Genomic DNA, 15,728 nt, shown 5'->3' with positions numbered 1-15,728 from the left:
ACTAGTGCTTTGTCCAATGCCTTTGGAGAGGTGGCCCATTCACTCTCCAATCCACTGTCACCTTTGGAGAAGTATAAAAGTTGGAGTCAGAAAATAAACTTCCTCTTTTGCCTTGCAAGGTGGCAGGTGGCTCGCGTTGTGCTTTCTCGTGTCCTATAGCGACAATGGACTCTTTGGAGGAGAGAACTGGAGACCAGGATGGCACAAAAACCTCTCAGAGACTCAAAATGGCACAAAAACCTCTCAGTGTGGAAAAGAAAATCCAAAGTACGTGAAAAAAGTTGAGTATCTGAAAGTATTAATGAGCTCCACTGAGTGTCAGCACAAAGCTCTCAAGGGACTCATTAAAGCAGATAATTGGGGCCATGATTGCACAAACCTCACACAGAGTCGGGTTTAAAAGGGAAACACCAAGTACCTTAAAAGAACTGAAGTACCTTGAAGCATTAATGAACCCCACTGAGTGTTGTTATCAACAAAGTCTCTCCAGGGACTAATTACAGCAGATAATTGGAGGCCAGGATTGCAGAAACCTCTCAGAGACTCCAAGGCAAAAGCAAAAGCCAAAGTCCTTCAAAGAACCTGCAGTCCCTGGGAGCATGAAGGAGCCCTTCCTGACCATTCCTGACCAAGGCTCCCCAGGGACTCCTTCCAGCAGATCCTTGAGGCCACTGGGATGTGGGCTAGGGGGGGATGCTGAGGGCAGGACCAGGGGCTGACAGTGCCCAGCCTGGCTGGGGCTGTGCCAGGAGGCTCCAGGGCCTCAGGACAAGGTGTCTCCTCACAGCCCTTGGTGGCACAGACCCTGCTGTGCCCCAGGGCACCAAGACTTGGCTTCTCTTTGTCCCCACCTGTCATCAGTGCCTCCAGTTCTCTGCTCTGCCTGGGGCCTGGGGACACTTTCTCAGTCGTGTCCCTCAGTGGGACCCATTAAAAGTCCAAGAAGCTTTGGAGTTGGATTCTGACTTGGAGTTCTGGAGAGGTTTCTGCAGATCCCTCTCAGGGCCTGATGTTCAGGGCCTGAGCACAAAGCCCCAGAGGGTCATTAAAGTCCTTGTGCTGTGTCTGTGCTGCTGAGCTGGGCCGGGCTCCTGACACAGAGGGTGATCCTGGTAACCAAGCAGAGCTTCAAAAGCACATTTCTCTTGCTGAGCAGCTCTTCTCCCAGCCCAGCAGGGCTGGGGCACTGCCTGCAGCCAGCCCGGGCACAGCACAGAGGCACAGAGAGCTTCAATCAGTCAGGGCTGGGAAGGGGCTGAGAAGTGCCTGGGGCAGAATCACTGCCAGCCCTTGGCACAGGAACCTCTGGCCGCAGGACAATGCAGCTGCAGCTCTTGGAGAGATCTCCTAAAGCTGGAACATCCCAATGGCCACAGACCCTGTGAGTACAACTCTGAGCATTTCTGGTGCAGGGGAGGTGAAATTTTGATGAAGCTCTGAAATACTGAAGGGTTCTCACCAGTCATAAAATATTTCCAAGACAAGGATTTGATAAAAATGAGATTTCCAGAGATTTTGTATTCAGTTTCCTTCTACTGGAGAATGACAGGGAGGGAGGGATAAATATTAAATGTTGATTATGAATTTTGACAAGTGCCTGAGACATCTGAACTGTTAGTTTTAGTGCTCACAGGAGATCCCTAATGTTCTTTCAGCCACTCTGCCCATGGACAGCAGCAGCAGCACCTCTGCTGGAGCCATCAGGCTCAGTCTGAGCTGTCCTTGCTCCAAGCTGCAAATAGAACCTGCCCCCAGCCAGTGCCCTGCAAACAGACAGGGTTCTGTCAGGCCAAGGAGAGTGCACAGAGATTTGGGGTCTGGGAGTGCTGGCACAGACAGATCAGGCACAGAGAAACACTTGCAGGAGGAAAATCTCCAGGAAGCAGAGAGAAGATCAGGGAAGGAGAGAAAACAAAACCCAGAAATGCTGAGGCAGGGAGAGTTTAGAGATGTCCAGAGGATCCCCTCCAGTGCAGCCCTCCCTCTGCACAAGCCCCCTCCCTCCTGTCCCCCAGCCAAGCCTCTGCCCTCAGGACCGGGGCTCCAAGGCGTGCAGCCCCTCCTGTGCAGGCAGAGCTGCAGCAGAGCCGTGGGGCAGCTCTGCAGCCCCGGGCCCAGTTCCCTCTGCAGAGCACAGGGCTGGGAGCAGCTGCCCGGCACTGGGGGCTCTGGCAGGGGGCACAGCTGGCTCAGGGTGACACAGCTGTCCCCAGTGCCCGGCTCTGGGCAATGCTGGCAGTGCAGCCAGGGAAGGAGCTGCATCTCCCTTCATCCAGTGCCATCAGAAGGACACTTGGAAGTCTCCCGGAGATTTCAGTCCAAGCTGATATCTTCAATCCAGGGAGCAAACCTGTCCTAGAGCATAGCTGAGTTATAAGATTAATGGGGAAAGGCAGAGGTGTTTTGACACTGAAAATGCTGCTGGGTTGGTGAAATGAGCAATGTGAGTCCTTGGCTGCAAATGTGGAGCTGGGCAGTGGTGGATCCATCTGCTCTCAGCTGTACCTGGGGGTTTGTAAGAGAAACATGGGAGTGTGAGCATCCTTAATTTGAGAAAATGAAAGCCCAGAGAAACTCCAAGCAGAATGAAGTGACAGACCATGTCTCCCCAGTCTCCACTCATCCTGTAGCCTCAGGGAACCAACTCTGTTCTCCTGGAGGGCAGCAGAAATGCTGGGCGTTTCTGATATCCAAGAATAGCAGGAGAGACATAGGGGGAGCTTAAAATGAAAACCTCTAAGCTCTTAAACACAGAAGAATATCCTTGTGTGTCACAGAGGAGGGTGTATGGGAAATGGCTTTGATTTTGGTTACAGGTAACTCCTCCAAAACTTAACTATCCTTTTCTCTGAACAGGTGCCCATGTGCAGCCACAGCAAATGTCCAACAGCAGCTCCATCAGCCACTTCCTCCTGCTGGCACTGGCAGACACGCGGCAGCTGCAGCTCCTGCACTTCTGCCTCTTCCTGGGCATCTCCCTGGCTGCCCTCCTGGGCAACGGCCTCATCATCAGCGCCGTAGCCTGCGGCCACCACCTGCACACGCCCATGTTCTTCTTCCTGCTCAACCTGGCCCTCAGCGACCTGGGCTCCATCTGCACCACTGTCCCCAAAGCCATGCACAATTCCCTCTGGGACACCAGGAACATCTCCTACACAGGATGTGCTGCTCAGCTCTTTTTCTTTCTCTTCTTCATCTCAGCAGAGTTTTGCCTCCTGACCATCATGTGCTATGACCGCTACGTGTCCATCTGCAAACCCCTGCACTACGGGACCCTCCTGGGCAGCAGAGCTTGTGCCCACATGGCAGCAGCTGCCTGGGCCAGTGGCTTTCTCTATTCACTGCTGCACACAGCCAATACATTTTCCCTGCCCCTGTGCCATGGCAATGCTCTGGGCCAGTTCTTCTGTGAAATCCCACAGATCCTCAAGATCTCCTGTTCCAAATCCTATCTCAGGGAACTCGGGCTCATTGCTGTTAGTGCCTGTTTGGTATTCGGATGTTTTGTGTTCATTGTTTTCTCCTATGTGCAGATCTTCAGGTCTGTGCTGAGGATCCCCTCTGAGCAGGGACAGCACAAAGCCTTTTCCACCTGCCTCCCTCACCTGGCTGTGGTCTCTCTGTTCATCAGCACTGGTGTATTTACGTACCTGAAGTCCCCCTTGATGTCTTCCCCATCCCTGGATCTGGCCCTGTCAGTTCTGTACTCGGTGGTGCCTCCAGCCCTGAACCCCCTCATCTACAGCCTGAGGAACCAGGAGCTCAAGGCTGCAGTGTGGAGACTCATGACTGGGTGCTTTCAGGGACATTGAACTGCTGGCCAATTTCTGCAAATCACTTGTAATAAAAGTTGTCTTTTGTACTTCTTGTTGGTTTAATTATGGGGATTTTTTTCCTGTGTTGTTCTTTTTTCATGTTTTCCACAATAAATGTCATTTTTGGTGCCATTTCTCATTTTGTTTGTGTCCACCTTCCCTATTGCAACAGACCGTGTCAATGAGGGGCTGCACTCTCAGTGGCTTTAAAGGAACTAAAGGATCTCCCAGTAGTTTTCTGCAGAGATGCCCTTTTGTTGCCTTCTTTGGAGCTGCAGCAGCAATGTCTGTGTGCAGGGCTGGGGGCAGATCAGTGCTGGCACAGCAGCTCTGGTCCTGCTGGCCACACCATTCCTGATCCAGGCCAGGAGCCATTGGCCTTCTTGGCCACCTGGGCACACAGCTGGCTCATATCCAGCCTGCTGTCCATCGGTCCATGCAGGTCCCTTTCTGCCTGGCTGCTGTCCAGCCACTCTGTCCCCAGCCTGGAGTGCTGCAGGGGTTGTTGTGGCCAAAGTGCAGGACCCGGCACTTGGACTTGTTAAACCTCACCTTGTTGGGTTTGGGCCCTGGATCCAGCCTGTCCAGGTCCCTGTGCAGAGCCCTTCTACCCTCCAGTAGTTCAACACTTCCATCCAGCTTGGTGTCATCTACAAAGATGTCCTTGGTTACATGGGTCCCTTCAGTGTCACAATGTCCCTTTGGTTGCACCAGGCCCTGCACTGTCACACTGGTCTCCTTAGGTCCAAGGGGCCCCAAAATGTGACAATGGACTCCTTGGTTCCATGGTGCTTCACAGTGTCACAATGTTCTCATTGGTGCCGCAGTTTCACAGTGGCCCCTCGGTTCCATGGGGCCCCAGGGTGTCACAAAGGCCCCATGGTCACATGAGGTCCCACACTGTCACAATGCTCTCTGTGGTTCCACAAGTCCCTTCAGTGTCACAATGGACTCCTTGTTTCCATGAGCCCACACAGTGTCACAAGGGCCTTCCAGATTCCTGGAGGCCCCAGAGTGTCACAGTGGCCCCTTGGTTACACAAGGTCCTGCAGTGTCACAATGTCCCCTTGGTTCCATGAGGCCCCGCAGTGTCAGAATGGCCCCTTGGTTCCATTGGGCCCTGGACTCTCCCAGTGCTCTCTTTGGTTTTGCAGTGTCACAATGGTGAAACCCCTCGGTTACACGAGGCCCTGCAGTGTCACCATGGCCTCTGTGGTTCCTCCAGGACCCAGTGTCACGGGGACTCTGTTGCCTTCATGAGAGACAACGGCGACCTGGTTGCAAGGCGACAGCACGGCAGCCCGGCCTCGCTCGGGCTACTCGGGCTAACGACACACGCTGACACCAATGTGGTGGACGGTCAAAAGCCTTTATTATCTTATCTCATGGGTTTAAATAGTCTTGGGGGACTTTGCTACGTCAGGGGGGGGTTGGTAGGGTCTCTAGGGTTAGTCGGGAGTGGAAAACTACTGGGTTAGGTGTGGTTACATGCTTTGGGGTTAATAGATAACGTGAAGCAGGGAGAAGGGGGAAGGGTCTCTCTTTCCGTCACATCCCGAGATCTTCCGTTCGCCTGTCCCTATCTACCACATCTCCCCTCCCCTTATCATATATAAAATGAGGTAGTCGTAGATATAGGCACTGGAGTGAGGTACAAACTTGTAACTTGGTAAGGAAAGGGTGGTTTGGTAAATCTGGGTAATTTTCGCAAGGCGAGTCTCGAAGGCTTTTGTGACTGACTGTGTTCGCAGTTTTTGGTTTACAGCATTTGTTGGTGGCCTATGAACAGAATGTTTGCCCTTTCTAGACGAGCCTGAACAAACGAGACTAGTTTGTTCAGCAGGCATGGTCCTATGGTAACAGCTAAAAGCAGTATTGCCAGTGGACCTACCAGGGCGGAAATTAAAGTGGTGAGCCAAGGTGATTGATTGAACCAGGATTCAAACCAGCTCTGTTGGGTTTCCCTGTCTCTCTTTCTCTGAGCCAGTCTATCTCGGAGTTCTGCCATGGAGTCTTTAACAACTCCCATATGATCTGCATAAAAACAGCACTCCTCTTTCAAGGCTGCACACAGTCCTCCTTGTTGCATGAACAAGAGGTCCAGTCCTCGCCTATTTTGTAAAACTACTTCTGAAAGCGAAGAGACTGATTTCTCTAGATAGGAGATGGATTTCTCGATCCTCTGCAGGTCTTTGTCGATGGTCATTTGCAGCTGAGAGAGTCCGTGCTGTTGGGTCTTGATGGCTGAGACACATGTGGCTGTGCCAGCTGCTCCCAGGCCGAGCAGCAGTACGATAGTTATACCTGTGATTATTTCTCTTTTGTGGAGTCTGTCAGGTTCCTCGAGAAGGTGGTATATCTCTTCGTCTGAGTGGTACAGGACCCTAGGAACAATCAGAACTTGGACACAGAAGTCAACAGAGTCATTAAATTTGGCAAGGAACACACAAGGACTCACTCCGGATCTTTGGCAAACCCACATCCCAGACGCAGATGGGACCACCCACTTATTGGTTTTTCTGTTGGGCTTGACAACTTTAGTGCAGAAGTTGCCTTTCTGCTTTGCTAAAGTTGCATTTCCAAAGCATCTGCCCTGTCCTGTGATTTGACTCAGGGTGATTCCTCTGTGGGGAGTGTCCCATCTGCACTGGTGGGGGGCAGTGGCTGTGGAGTAACTGAAGGGGGTGTCTAAAGCAATGCCTTCGTAGAAAGGGGGTTTGACATCATAGCAAAGCCAACAGGAGTTAGTCAGGTTCGGTTTGGTTTCGCTTAGGGTTAGAAAGGTAGCTTCTAAACAGGTTGGCTATGTGGAACACGAAGGATGGGGTGTTCGCTGTGGTAACCTCTTTGAACACCTTGTCACTTGAAAGATGTTGCATGACCCACCTAAATGGCTGATGAGGGTAGTGGCCTGGGTCGGCTTGCCCCCCGGCCACAAGCCCCAACAGCAAAATTGCACAGAGACACTGTGCATGTCTGGGTCTCACCAGTGTGGGACTCTCGGGTTTTGTCTGGCGGTTCGGTGGTCCGTTATCTCCCTCCGGAGCAGGGGTGTATGCGTCACGGGGACGGTCCACAAGCGTGTCCTGCAAACAAAACTCACAGCTTTTCCATTAGTTTCGTTCTGAAGTGTTATTTCTATGGGTTTTCCCCCCCTCCACGCAGCCCCCCGAATGAATCCGACTAGCTCAGAGATGTGGGGCTGTGAGGGGAGGAAATAGCAGGAGAGGGAAAGGTATACAGAAGAGGCTCCTTACCCCAGGGTGTTGGAACAGCTCTCTTTATTCTGTGGTGTCCATGGAGAGCGGGGCAAAAGAGGAAGAGCAGGAAGTTTCAGGGGTCTATATAGGTTTTGGACAGGGTGGGCACTCCTGGCTCCCCGCCAACCCCATTGGGGCAGGGAGGAGGATCCAGGGGTTATCATGATCAGAGCCACAGAGGCCCTGGGGAAAGGGGGGACAAAACAGTGTCCAGAAGCTCACCGTAACACCTCCCCCTTATTTGTTAAACAAGGTTACAGGAATTCACTGGGCTCAATTCAACCCCGAGTATGGGTTTCCCACCACCCCATGTTGGTGGCGTGGTCAGGCCTCCTCAGGTTAGCCAACTCTATGTGGTTGACCTCTGAGGTAGAAGGTATGAGGCCCTTGATAGCTTTGAAAATCAAGTGACGCAGGATCCCGAACGCTAGGGTTACAAAGAACAGAATAACAAGGACTAACAAAATTGATCTAACTACAGATGTCCACCACCCCGTGAATCCCCATCCCTTGAACATCCTCTTCAGCATTTGCAGGATGACAACTTGCATGGGGTTCATCACAGGGTTGAGTGGAAGGTAGGTTTTCTCTAAAAGGGAAGAACAAACATTTTAAGAACATGTTAAAGCTTCTGTTTCTGCCGGAAGGAATTCCTGCCTAGGAACTTTCTTCTTCTCCCATCCGGCGGCGTCTTCTCTTTGAAGCATCAGATACCTGCTTCTTGTCCCCTTCTGCTTGACCTGGATTCTTGGGGACAAAAGGTTTCACCCACTTCTGGGGAATCCACCGAGGGCCTGAGGGAGTAGCTACACACGCATAGCCACGACCCCAGGTTACAAGTTCATAGGGACCCTTGGTTTCCCAAGTTTCTGGATCCCTAATCAAGACCGGTGGATGCTGAGACAATTTAAACTGCTTGCCACTGTTAAAGTGACGTACAACCGGTGGACTCATATTTTCGAATGAACAATTCAGAAAATTGATAGTAAACATAGCTTTACAGAGCTTCTCTCATGGAGACATCCACGGAGCTGAGCTGTTTTGTTTTTTCAATACCTGCTTGAGTGTCTGGTGTGCACGCTCGACTACAGCTTGATCTGTGGGGGAGTGGGCAATGCCAGTCTTATGTTCCACTCCCCACTGCTGGAGAAATTCCAGGAACTCCTTGGATACATACGCTGGGCCATTATCTGTTTTGATCGTTTTTGGCACCCCCAATACTGAAAATGCTTGCACTAGGTGTTGTTTGGCATGTGCAGCCTTTTGTCCTATATGGGCAGAGGCATACACTTCACCTGAGAATGTGTCCATGCTCACATGAACGCATTCAAGGCGACCAAAACTCTGAATGTGTGTGATGTCTGTCTGCCATACCTCACAGCTGCTAAGGCCTCTGGGGTTTACCCCCATGCCTAAGGATGGCACGGCCTGGAGCTGACAATTAGGACAGTTGGTCACAATGGCTCGGGCCTGACTCCGTGTTAGCTGGAACTGTCGAATCAAACCTGGCACATTCTGGTGGTAATGCTCGTGACTCAGCTTTGCCTGTTGGAAAACATCAGGGAGACTTGCCTTTTCAACTGGTGCAGCGAAGGAGTCCGTGTTACAGTATTTTTGAGAGAAAGAGGGCATGAATTGTGAAAGTTGAGCTACTCCAGGCTAGGCCTCAGATTGAGGCCTGGTGGGGCCCTCAAAGCCTCTGACGCAGTTAGAAATTCAGGGTTGTGGCGCAGGTAGAAAATAGTCTTAAAGTACTGTAGGGACCACCGGGTGTGAATTAGTATAGGTTTTATGGTGTACAGTGCAGGCCGTTTTAAGGAAAAGGTAAACAATGTTAGCCTACCAATCAGAGTGTCTTTGTTTCTGTAAACTATATAGAAGCTTATATAAACTACCGCCTGATTTTGAATAAACGGAAAACGCTTGATGAACCACATTGGTTTGAACCTGCGTTTGTCTTGTCCAGCTTTCCGTTTTTCTGAGATTCCCTGGCTTTAAGTGGCGCCCGGACCAGGGACTCAGGAGGCTCCGAGAAGGCTGCCAAATTACTTTTAGAGTAACGGGCAGTCAGGTTTGAGTCGCGCGACAGGAATTCAGGTCCAAATCGCCTCATGGTGACGGGACCGGGATCCCAAATTCACTTTTAGTGAACGGGGATCAGGTGGAACGGAGCAGAAGTCTCCAAACTCCGAATTGGGCCGTTTCCCAACGGGAGGAAAAAGACTCTTCGCATTGTTGTTTGCTTGCGAGAGTCCGTTGGAGCAGTGGGAAGACCTCGGCGTTCACAGGAGACCCGAACGGCGGGTGTGGACGTGGCCGGGGCCGGAGAGCTGGAGCGGGAGCTGCTGCCTTGCCGAAGAAAAGCGAGAGCGAAGCAGCCCGCGGAGGTGAGGTAAGCCGCGTGCAGAAAGAGAGGGTGAAAGTTCACCATGGATGGAGATTTACAGGCTTCAGTGCGGCTGCTCTTTCATATTCTCTCAAAGAGAGCTGAAAAAGTTAAAGAAGCCGATTTAGAACAGTTGGTCATTTGGGCAAGAAGCAAAGGCAAGCTGCAAAAACCTTCCCTGCTTTTTAGTGAAACCGAGTGGCGAGAGCTGGGCCAGCTGCTTTGGGATGCAGTGATAGAGGGCAAAAAGGACAAGAAAACACTATTAGAGCTTGGAGGTGTTTGGAAGAAAGTTTCACATACCTTACAAAGCATGGCCGCGGAGAAAGAGGCAGCGGAAGCTGCCATTCGAGCAATTGAGCAATCCACAGCAGAACAAATAGAAACGCGAAAGCCATCGCGGGTTGAAAAATTCTTTAAAGTTTGTAATATGCGGCCAGTGCGCGGGCAGAAAGCCCCAGTCAGTCCCTCTGTCAGAGATGTTGTCGCTCGTTTGGAGGGCGGCACGGAGCTGGGCAGCGCGGGGCCGGCCGGCGCGAGACGGAGCGGGGATGCGGCCGCGCCCGGAACGGAAGTGTGCTCCCGAGCAGCGGATGTTAACAGCTCGGTGGTTTCGCGAAATGCGGCAGACCAGGAAGTGGCCCTCCCGGGTCCCTTGGGAGGCGGGGAGACACCTGAGGAGGCAGGCGGAGCTGGTGACGAAACAGGGCTGAGTCAGGAGGAGGAACTCGGGGGCGGAGATCAAGGCAGAGACCAGGGCGGAGACGGGAGCGGGGCGGCGTCGGCCCCTCGCCCCCCCGCAGCAGCAGCGGGTGCGGCTGCCGCGGCTGCGTGCAAACGCAGAGGAGCGGCTCGCCGATACCCGCCGGCGGCAGCGGCCGCGGCCAGCAGCCTGTCGCGGTTTGGAGGGGCTGGACACCCCAATGCTAGCGGAGTGGCAGAAGTAGCCACCCAAACAACACCAGAGCAGAGCCCCGAAAATGCCAGTTCCCACCCCACCACCGTGGCGCGGCACTGCCCACTCCCACCGAGTTCAGATTCTGACGACTCAGAGCCAGACTTTCCGGTTGTCAATTGCAGCAGGGACACGCGATCACAGAACAAGATACAAAGACCAAATACGTTACAGAAAAAAATAGCCCACCTTGCCACCCTTTCGAGTCGTCAGGCTCAAGCAGTGGAACCTTCCACTGGCCAGCAATTGGCATCGCCAGCAGTTTTAAAAAATCCCTTGCAGTCCCGATGGGCGTCAGTTGTGAAAGATGCTCTTTTAGACGGTGACTGGAAAGCTGCCAGCTCCCTGGCTTGTCCTGTCATAGTGTCTAATGGGAATGCCATCTGGGAGCCCCATGACTGGAAAATCCTACAGTCAGCTAAGCAGACAGTCACCACTTATGGGATCAGATCAGAAGCAGCCAGGAACATAATTCAGTATATATTCACAGCAGATGTGCTTTGTCCTGGTGATTCATCTAACATTGCATCCCTGCTCCTGACACCTTCCCAATTTCTCATATTTGAAAGGGAATGGAAGCGGTTGGCAATTGAGGAGGCCAACAAACACACAGATGCGGGAGACCCCTTTTTTGGAGTCCAGCCAGATATGCTGACTGGGCAGGGACCATATGCAACCAATCAGGTGCAACTTACCTTTCCTATTGAAATACACCAATTGTCACAGCAATTGGCTCATCAAGCTTTGCTTTTGGTACCGGACAAGAAAAAGTCAGCATCCTATGCCACCATAAAGCAAGGAGCCACTGAACCATTTGGACAATTTATTGATAGGCTGTCAGCTGCTTTGAAGGACGCACCTGACGTGCCACCAGACGTTCAGGAACATTTATTCCGATCCCTTGCTTTTGAGAATGCTAACCCACCCACCAGAACCATCCTAGCCACCCTCCCCCAGGGCTGTCCAGTCGATGAGATGCTTGTCAGAGCCACACGCGCAGAACAGAGCAACCAATCTGCGGCATTCGCCGCAACCATCCAGGATGCAATTGAACAACAAGGACACATCATTGCAGCTGCTTTATCAAGCAACAACACAAGGAGACAAAAGACGTAATGAAAAACTATAGCAATACTGAGTGTTTTCCAAGAAACCAAGAGGGATGGACGTTATGCAAATCAAAGTTATTTCAAATACAATGTGGATGAAAATTACTGTAAAACAAAAAAGGATAGAAATGTTAATAATTATTTAATTGCCAAAAATGTCTCTGAAAACAAAGATTTGAGAAAAATCAGTCAAATGGAATGTTGGTATTAAGTTCACAATTTCTGTTTTTGAGATTTTATAAATAATAATATAAGTAATTATGATTTTTGAGTTTTGTAGATAATAAGATAAATGATAATTGTCAAGTTTTTGTAGGTAATGATAAATAGTAATGATTGTTACTAATGTTATATGAATTCTTGACAAGATTGTTTTAAACTATTTTAAACATTTTTTGTTAATAGGTTGATCATATAATGTAAGTTGTCTGATTTTTGTGATAAGATGTTTTATGGGGTTTTTTTTTTTTTTTTCAGGTGATTGATTGTGAGATGTATTTTTCAGGATCCTGTGTGCTTGATTTTTTAACTATTCATGTGTTTTCTTTATTCAATTTTCTATGCAGCTGCAGTTCATCTTTTAGAAATTTATAGTCCAAGTTCTAGTTCAAGATTTCAGACTTCAAATTTTCAGATTTTGAAGAAAAGGTTTGTTGTATTTAGAGAATTTTTGTCTTGAAACAAATTTTAGACAGGTTCAATTATTTGATGTTTTGATAAATTTTTAATAATAAGGTTTTTCACTTAGAACTGTTATTTTTAAGACTTTTGCTTTAAACATATCCTCCAATTAGAGTTCGAGCTCTGGCCAGGCTCTGGCTCTACGTGGATGGTGTGATTGATCCAGATGTTTTCTGCATCAAAAAAGTATTCAAGTCCTTTTGGCTTGACAATTTGACCATACAGGACAGCTGAGCCTCAAAGGGGTTTTGGAGAGACATGATCCGGACATGTTTTATCCAAATCTCTGTTGTTTTAAGGTTTTTCAGCTGCTGCAGACTCTGGGATGACAATTTGATAGTGTAGCACTTGGTAACTGTGATTTTATATGTAATATTGATTGTGTATTATCTGATTGATTTTTATTTGTTGTTAGTTTCTTTACTATATGCATTGTTTTGTTCTTAATGTTTTTCATGTTTATAACAAAGATGTTGATATTTCCATTTCTTCATGCAAGTTTTAGGGAACAGAATTGAGAGAGGACCCTCCAGTCCCTGTGGGGGTGTTGGGTTTGTTTGTGTTTTAACAGGTGCAGAATCTGGATGGATTTCAGTGAAGAATGTGGAACTTCTCAATTGCAAGAGGGCACTGATCTCTCCACAAGTGGATCAGAGGATGCACAGCAAAAGTGGATTGTGCAAAGATTTGTGTTTCACCCACAGAAGATCGTGGGCTTTGAGTTTTTTCTTTATAAGTGTGTTTTTAATGATGTTATAGAATTTTTTTTTTTGCTAAGTTTTTAATAAGTTTTAGTAATGCCTGTGATTTTTCTGTTCATCTTGCCATTGTCTTTCAATGGCAAAAGAAAAAGAGGGAGGTCCCAACGGGGATCAACAGAAATTCTACTTGAGTGAGTGTTTTTACCCATCCAACCAAGAAGTCGTGTGATGGACAGGACAGATGCTCTTGCTGCATTGATACGAAAAGGCAGAAACAGAATTTTAAAAATAGATGAAACAGAAAAATAAGTTGAAATATCATAAGTGTGAAGTTAGATTTATCAGAAGTTAGTTTATTAGAAGTTATAGTTTATGTTTAGAATTAAGATTGTTTCTTTCATGTTAGACAGGGCATTCAAGAACCTGAGAAGAATGTGGTGGGCCTCAATGTTTTTATTTCGCACTTGTTTAATTTTTGGAGTCTTGTTGGGTCCCATGGCAGAGTTCAAGACTTGGACCTGAGCTCAAATAAGTTTAAATGGCACTCTGGGAGCGCAAGCTGTTGCATTTGTGCAAAACCTTAAATTTACTGATGATAGTTTTCAAGAATTTGGTCTTTTGGGTTCTGTCCCAGGAAATTACTGTTTGATATTTGGATCTTATGCTACCAAACCAACTCAAGAAAATGGAAAATTGACAGATGACAACACTTGATTGTCTCCCAGATCACCATTGTATTACAACTATTTAGAATATTGTAGCAATTCGACTCCAAGAGGTAGTGCAGGAAAAACTGCCCCCAGGAACCTTCCTCATTTGTGGGGACCGAGCCTGGTCAGCAGTCCCTCAAAATGCTAGGGGAGGCCCATGTTATATCGGTAGGTTGATGCTTTTTGCTCCCACCATACATCAGGTTCTCGAATTGCCTCAGAAGACTCAACGAGCCAAACGCAGTGTTCTCCAAATGGACACTTCATTTGATAACTGGCTCAATTCTTCAGGTTTTTCTGGCTGGGTCAAAGACAGTGTGTGCAAAAATTAGTTCATTGAGCCTTCACTCCAGCCTGAGTAGCTCAAAAGAAAAAGAGGGAATTGTTACAGCATTTTTGAGAGAAAGAGGGCATGAATTGTGAAAGTTGAGCTACTCCAGGCTAGGCCTCAGATTGAGGCCTGGTGGGGCCCTCAAAGTCTCTGACGCAGTTAGAAATTCAGGGTTGTGGCGCAGGTAGAAAATAGTCTTAAAGTACTGTGGGGACCACGGGGGGTGAACTAGTATAGGTTTTATGGTGTACAGTGCAGGCCGTTTTAAGGAAAAGGTAAACAATGTTAGCCTACCAATCAGAGTGTCTTTGTTTCTGTAAACTATATAGAAGCTTATATAAACTACCGCCTGATTTTGAATAAACGGAAAACGCTTGATGAACCACATTGGTTTGAACCTGTGTTTGTCTTGTCCAGCTTTCCGTTTTTCTGAGATTCCCTGGCTTTAGCTAGGCATTACAAACAGAGACCTAGCCCCTCTTTTTGATTTATTGAAAGGGGGGGAGGAGCCGAGTTCTCCCAGGGAACTCACCCCAGAGGCCTAGGCAGCTTTGATTAGGGTCCAGGAGACAATGTCTGCCAGACAGGCCCACCGGTATGATCCGGACCTGCCTTTTAAATTCATCATATTGGGCAGGCTGCCGCACCTCCATGGTGTGATATTTCAATGGACAGACACCCCAAGGAAGGGCAAGGACCAAGACCGAAGGGACCCACTCTCCATCATAGAATGGGTCTTCCTAAGTCACCATCGGTCCAAGAGAATGACAAGGCCACAGGAGTTAGTAGCGGAACTGATCCACAAAGCAAGAGCGCGGATCCGAGAGCTAGCTGGATGTGACTTTGAATGCATTCACATTCCCATCAAATTGGAATCAGGCCAATTCACCAAGGCCATGCTAGAACACCTGTTACAGGAAAATGAATCCCTGCAGTTCTCTCTAGACAGCTACACAGGCAAAATTTCAGTTTTGAGACCAGCCCACAAAATTTTCAAATCAGAAATTCAATTCGCATTGTCCATCAAACAAATTCAGAGCAAAAAGCCACTCAAGGCCTTGACAGTTTTTACAGACACGTCCGGGAGTTCCCACAAGTCTGTAATAACTTGGAAAGACCCCCAGACGCAGCAGTGGGAGACAGATATTGTGGAGGTGGAAGGCTCCCCTCAAATAGCTGAGTTGGCTGCCGTCGTCAGGGCCTTTGAGCGATTCTCTGAACCTTTTAATTTGGTAACCGATTCGGCATATGTAGCTGGTGTAGTGTCTAGAGCGCAGGATGCTGTCCTGCAGGGTGTGTACAACGAAGCCCTGCACAAGTTGCTCTCGAAACTGATTAAGCTAGTCTCCCACCGAGAGCAACCCTTTTACGTGATGCATATCAGGTCACATACCAACTTGCCAGGGTTTTTGACCGAGGGCAATCAGTGTGCCAATTCTCTCGCTGCCACCCCGGCTCAGGTAGCTCCGCTCCCAGATAAGTTCCAGCAGGCTAAGATCAGCCACCAGTTTTACCACCAGAATGCGCCCGGGCTGGTCCGGCAATTCCACCTCACTCGTGACCAAGCCAGAGCCATTGTGGCCACCTGCCCGTCCTGTAAGTCGCTCCCCCTACCATCGGTGAGCTCAGGGGAAAACCCTAGGGGTCTGAAGTCCTGCGAGGTATGGCAGATGGATGTTACTCACATCCATTCCTTTGGGAGGATGAAGTACGTCCATGTCTCTGTAGACACTTTCTCTGGGGCAGTCTTTGCTTCTGCCCACACAGGGGAGAAAGCCAA

At 49.1% G+C, this 15,728-nt stretch overlaps 1 protein-coding gene and 1 pseudogene across 1 annotated transcript; one reads left to right on the top strand and one right to left on the bottom strand.

Moving 5' to 3' along the window:
* LOC140681475 (uncharacterized) overlaps positions 1-15,728 on the bottom strand; it is a 198,655-nt pseudogene that overhangs the window by 74,514 nt on the left and 108,413 nt on the right.
* LOC121469040 (olfactory receptor 14A16-like) lies at positions 2,880-3,812 on the top strand. The gene has a single exon (XM_041713364.2). It carries the CDS (start codon positions 2,880-2,882, stop codon positions 3,810-3,812), a length of 933 nt encoding a protein of 310 aa, XP_041569298.2.

The sequence above is a fragment of the Taeniopygia guttata genome, chromosome 36 (genome assembly GCF_048771995.1).
Source record: "Taeniopygia guttata chromosome 36, bTaeGut7.mat, whole genome shotgun sequence".
NCBI lineage: Eukaryota > Metazoa > Chordata > Aves > Passeriformes > Estrildidae > Taeniopygia > Taeniopygia guttata.
The sequence above is the reverse complement of the archived record's forward strand: the minus strand, read 5'-3'. Positions and strand labels throughout refer to the sequence as shown.

Bases quoted from the DNA above. Each gene is read 5' to 3' on its own strand.
- LOC121469040 (XM_041713364.2), top strand. From the start codon at position 2,880: ATGTCCAACAGCAGCTCCATCAGCCACTTCCTCCTGCTGGCACTGGCA.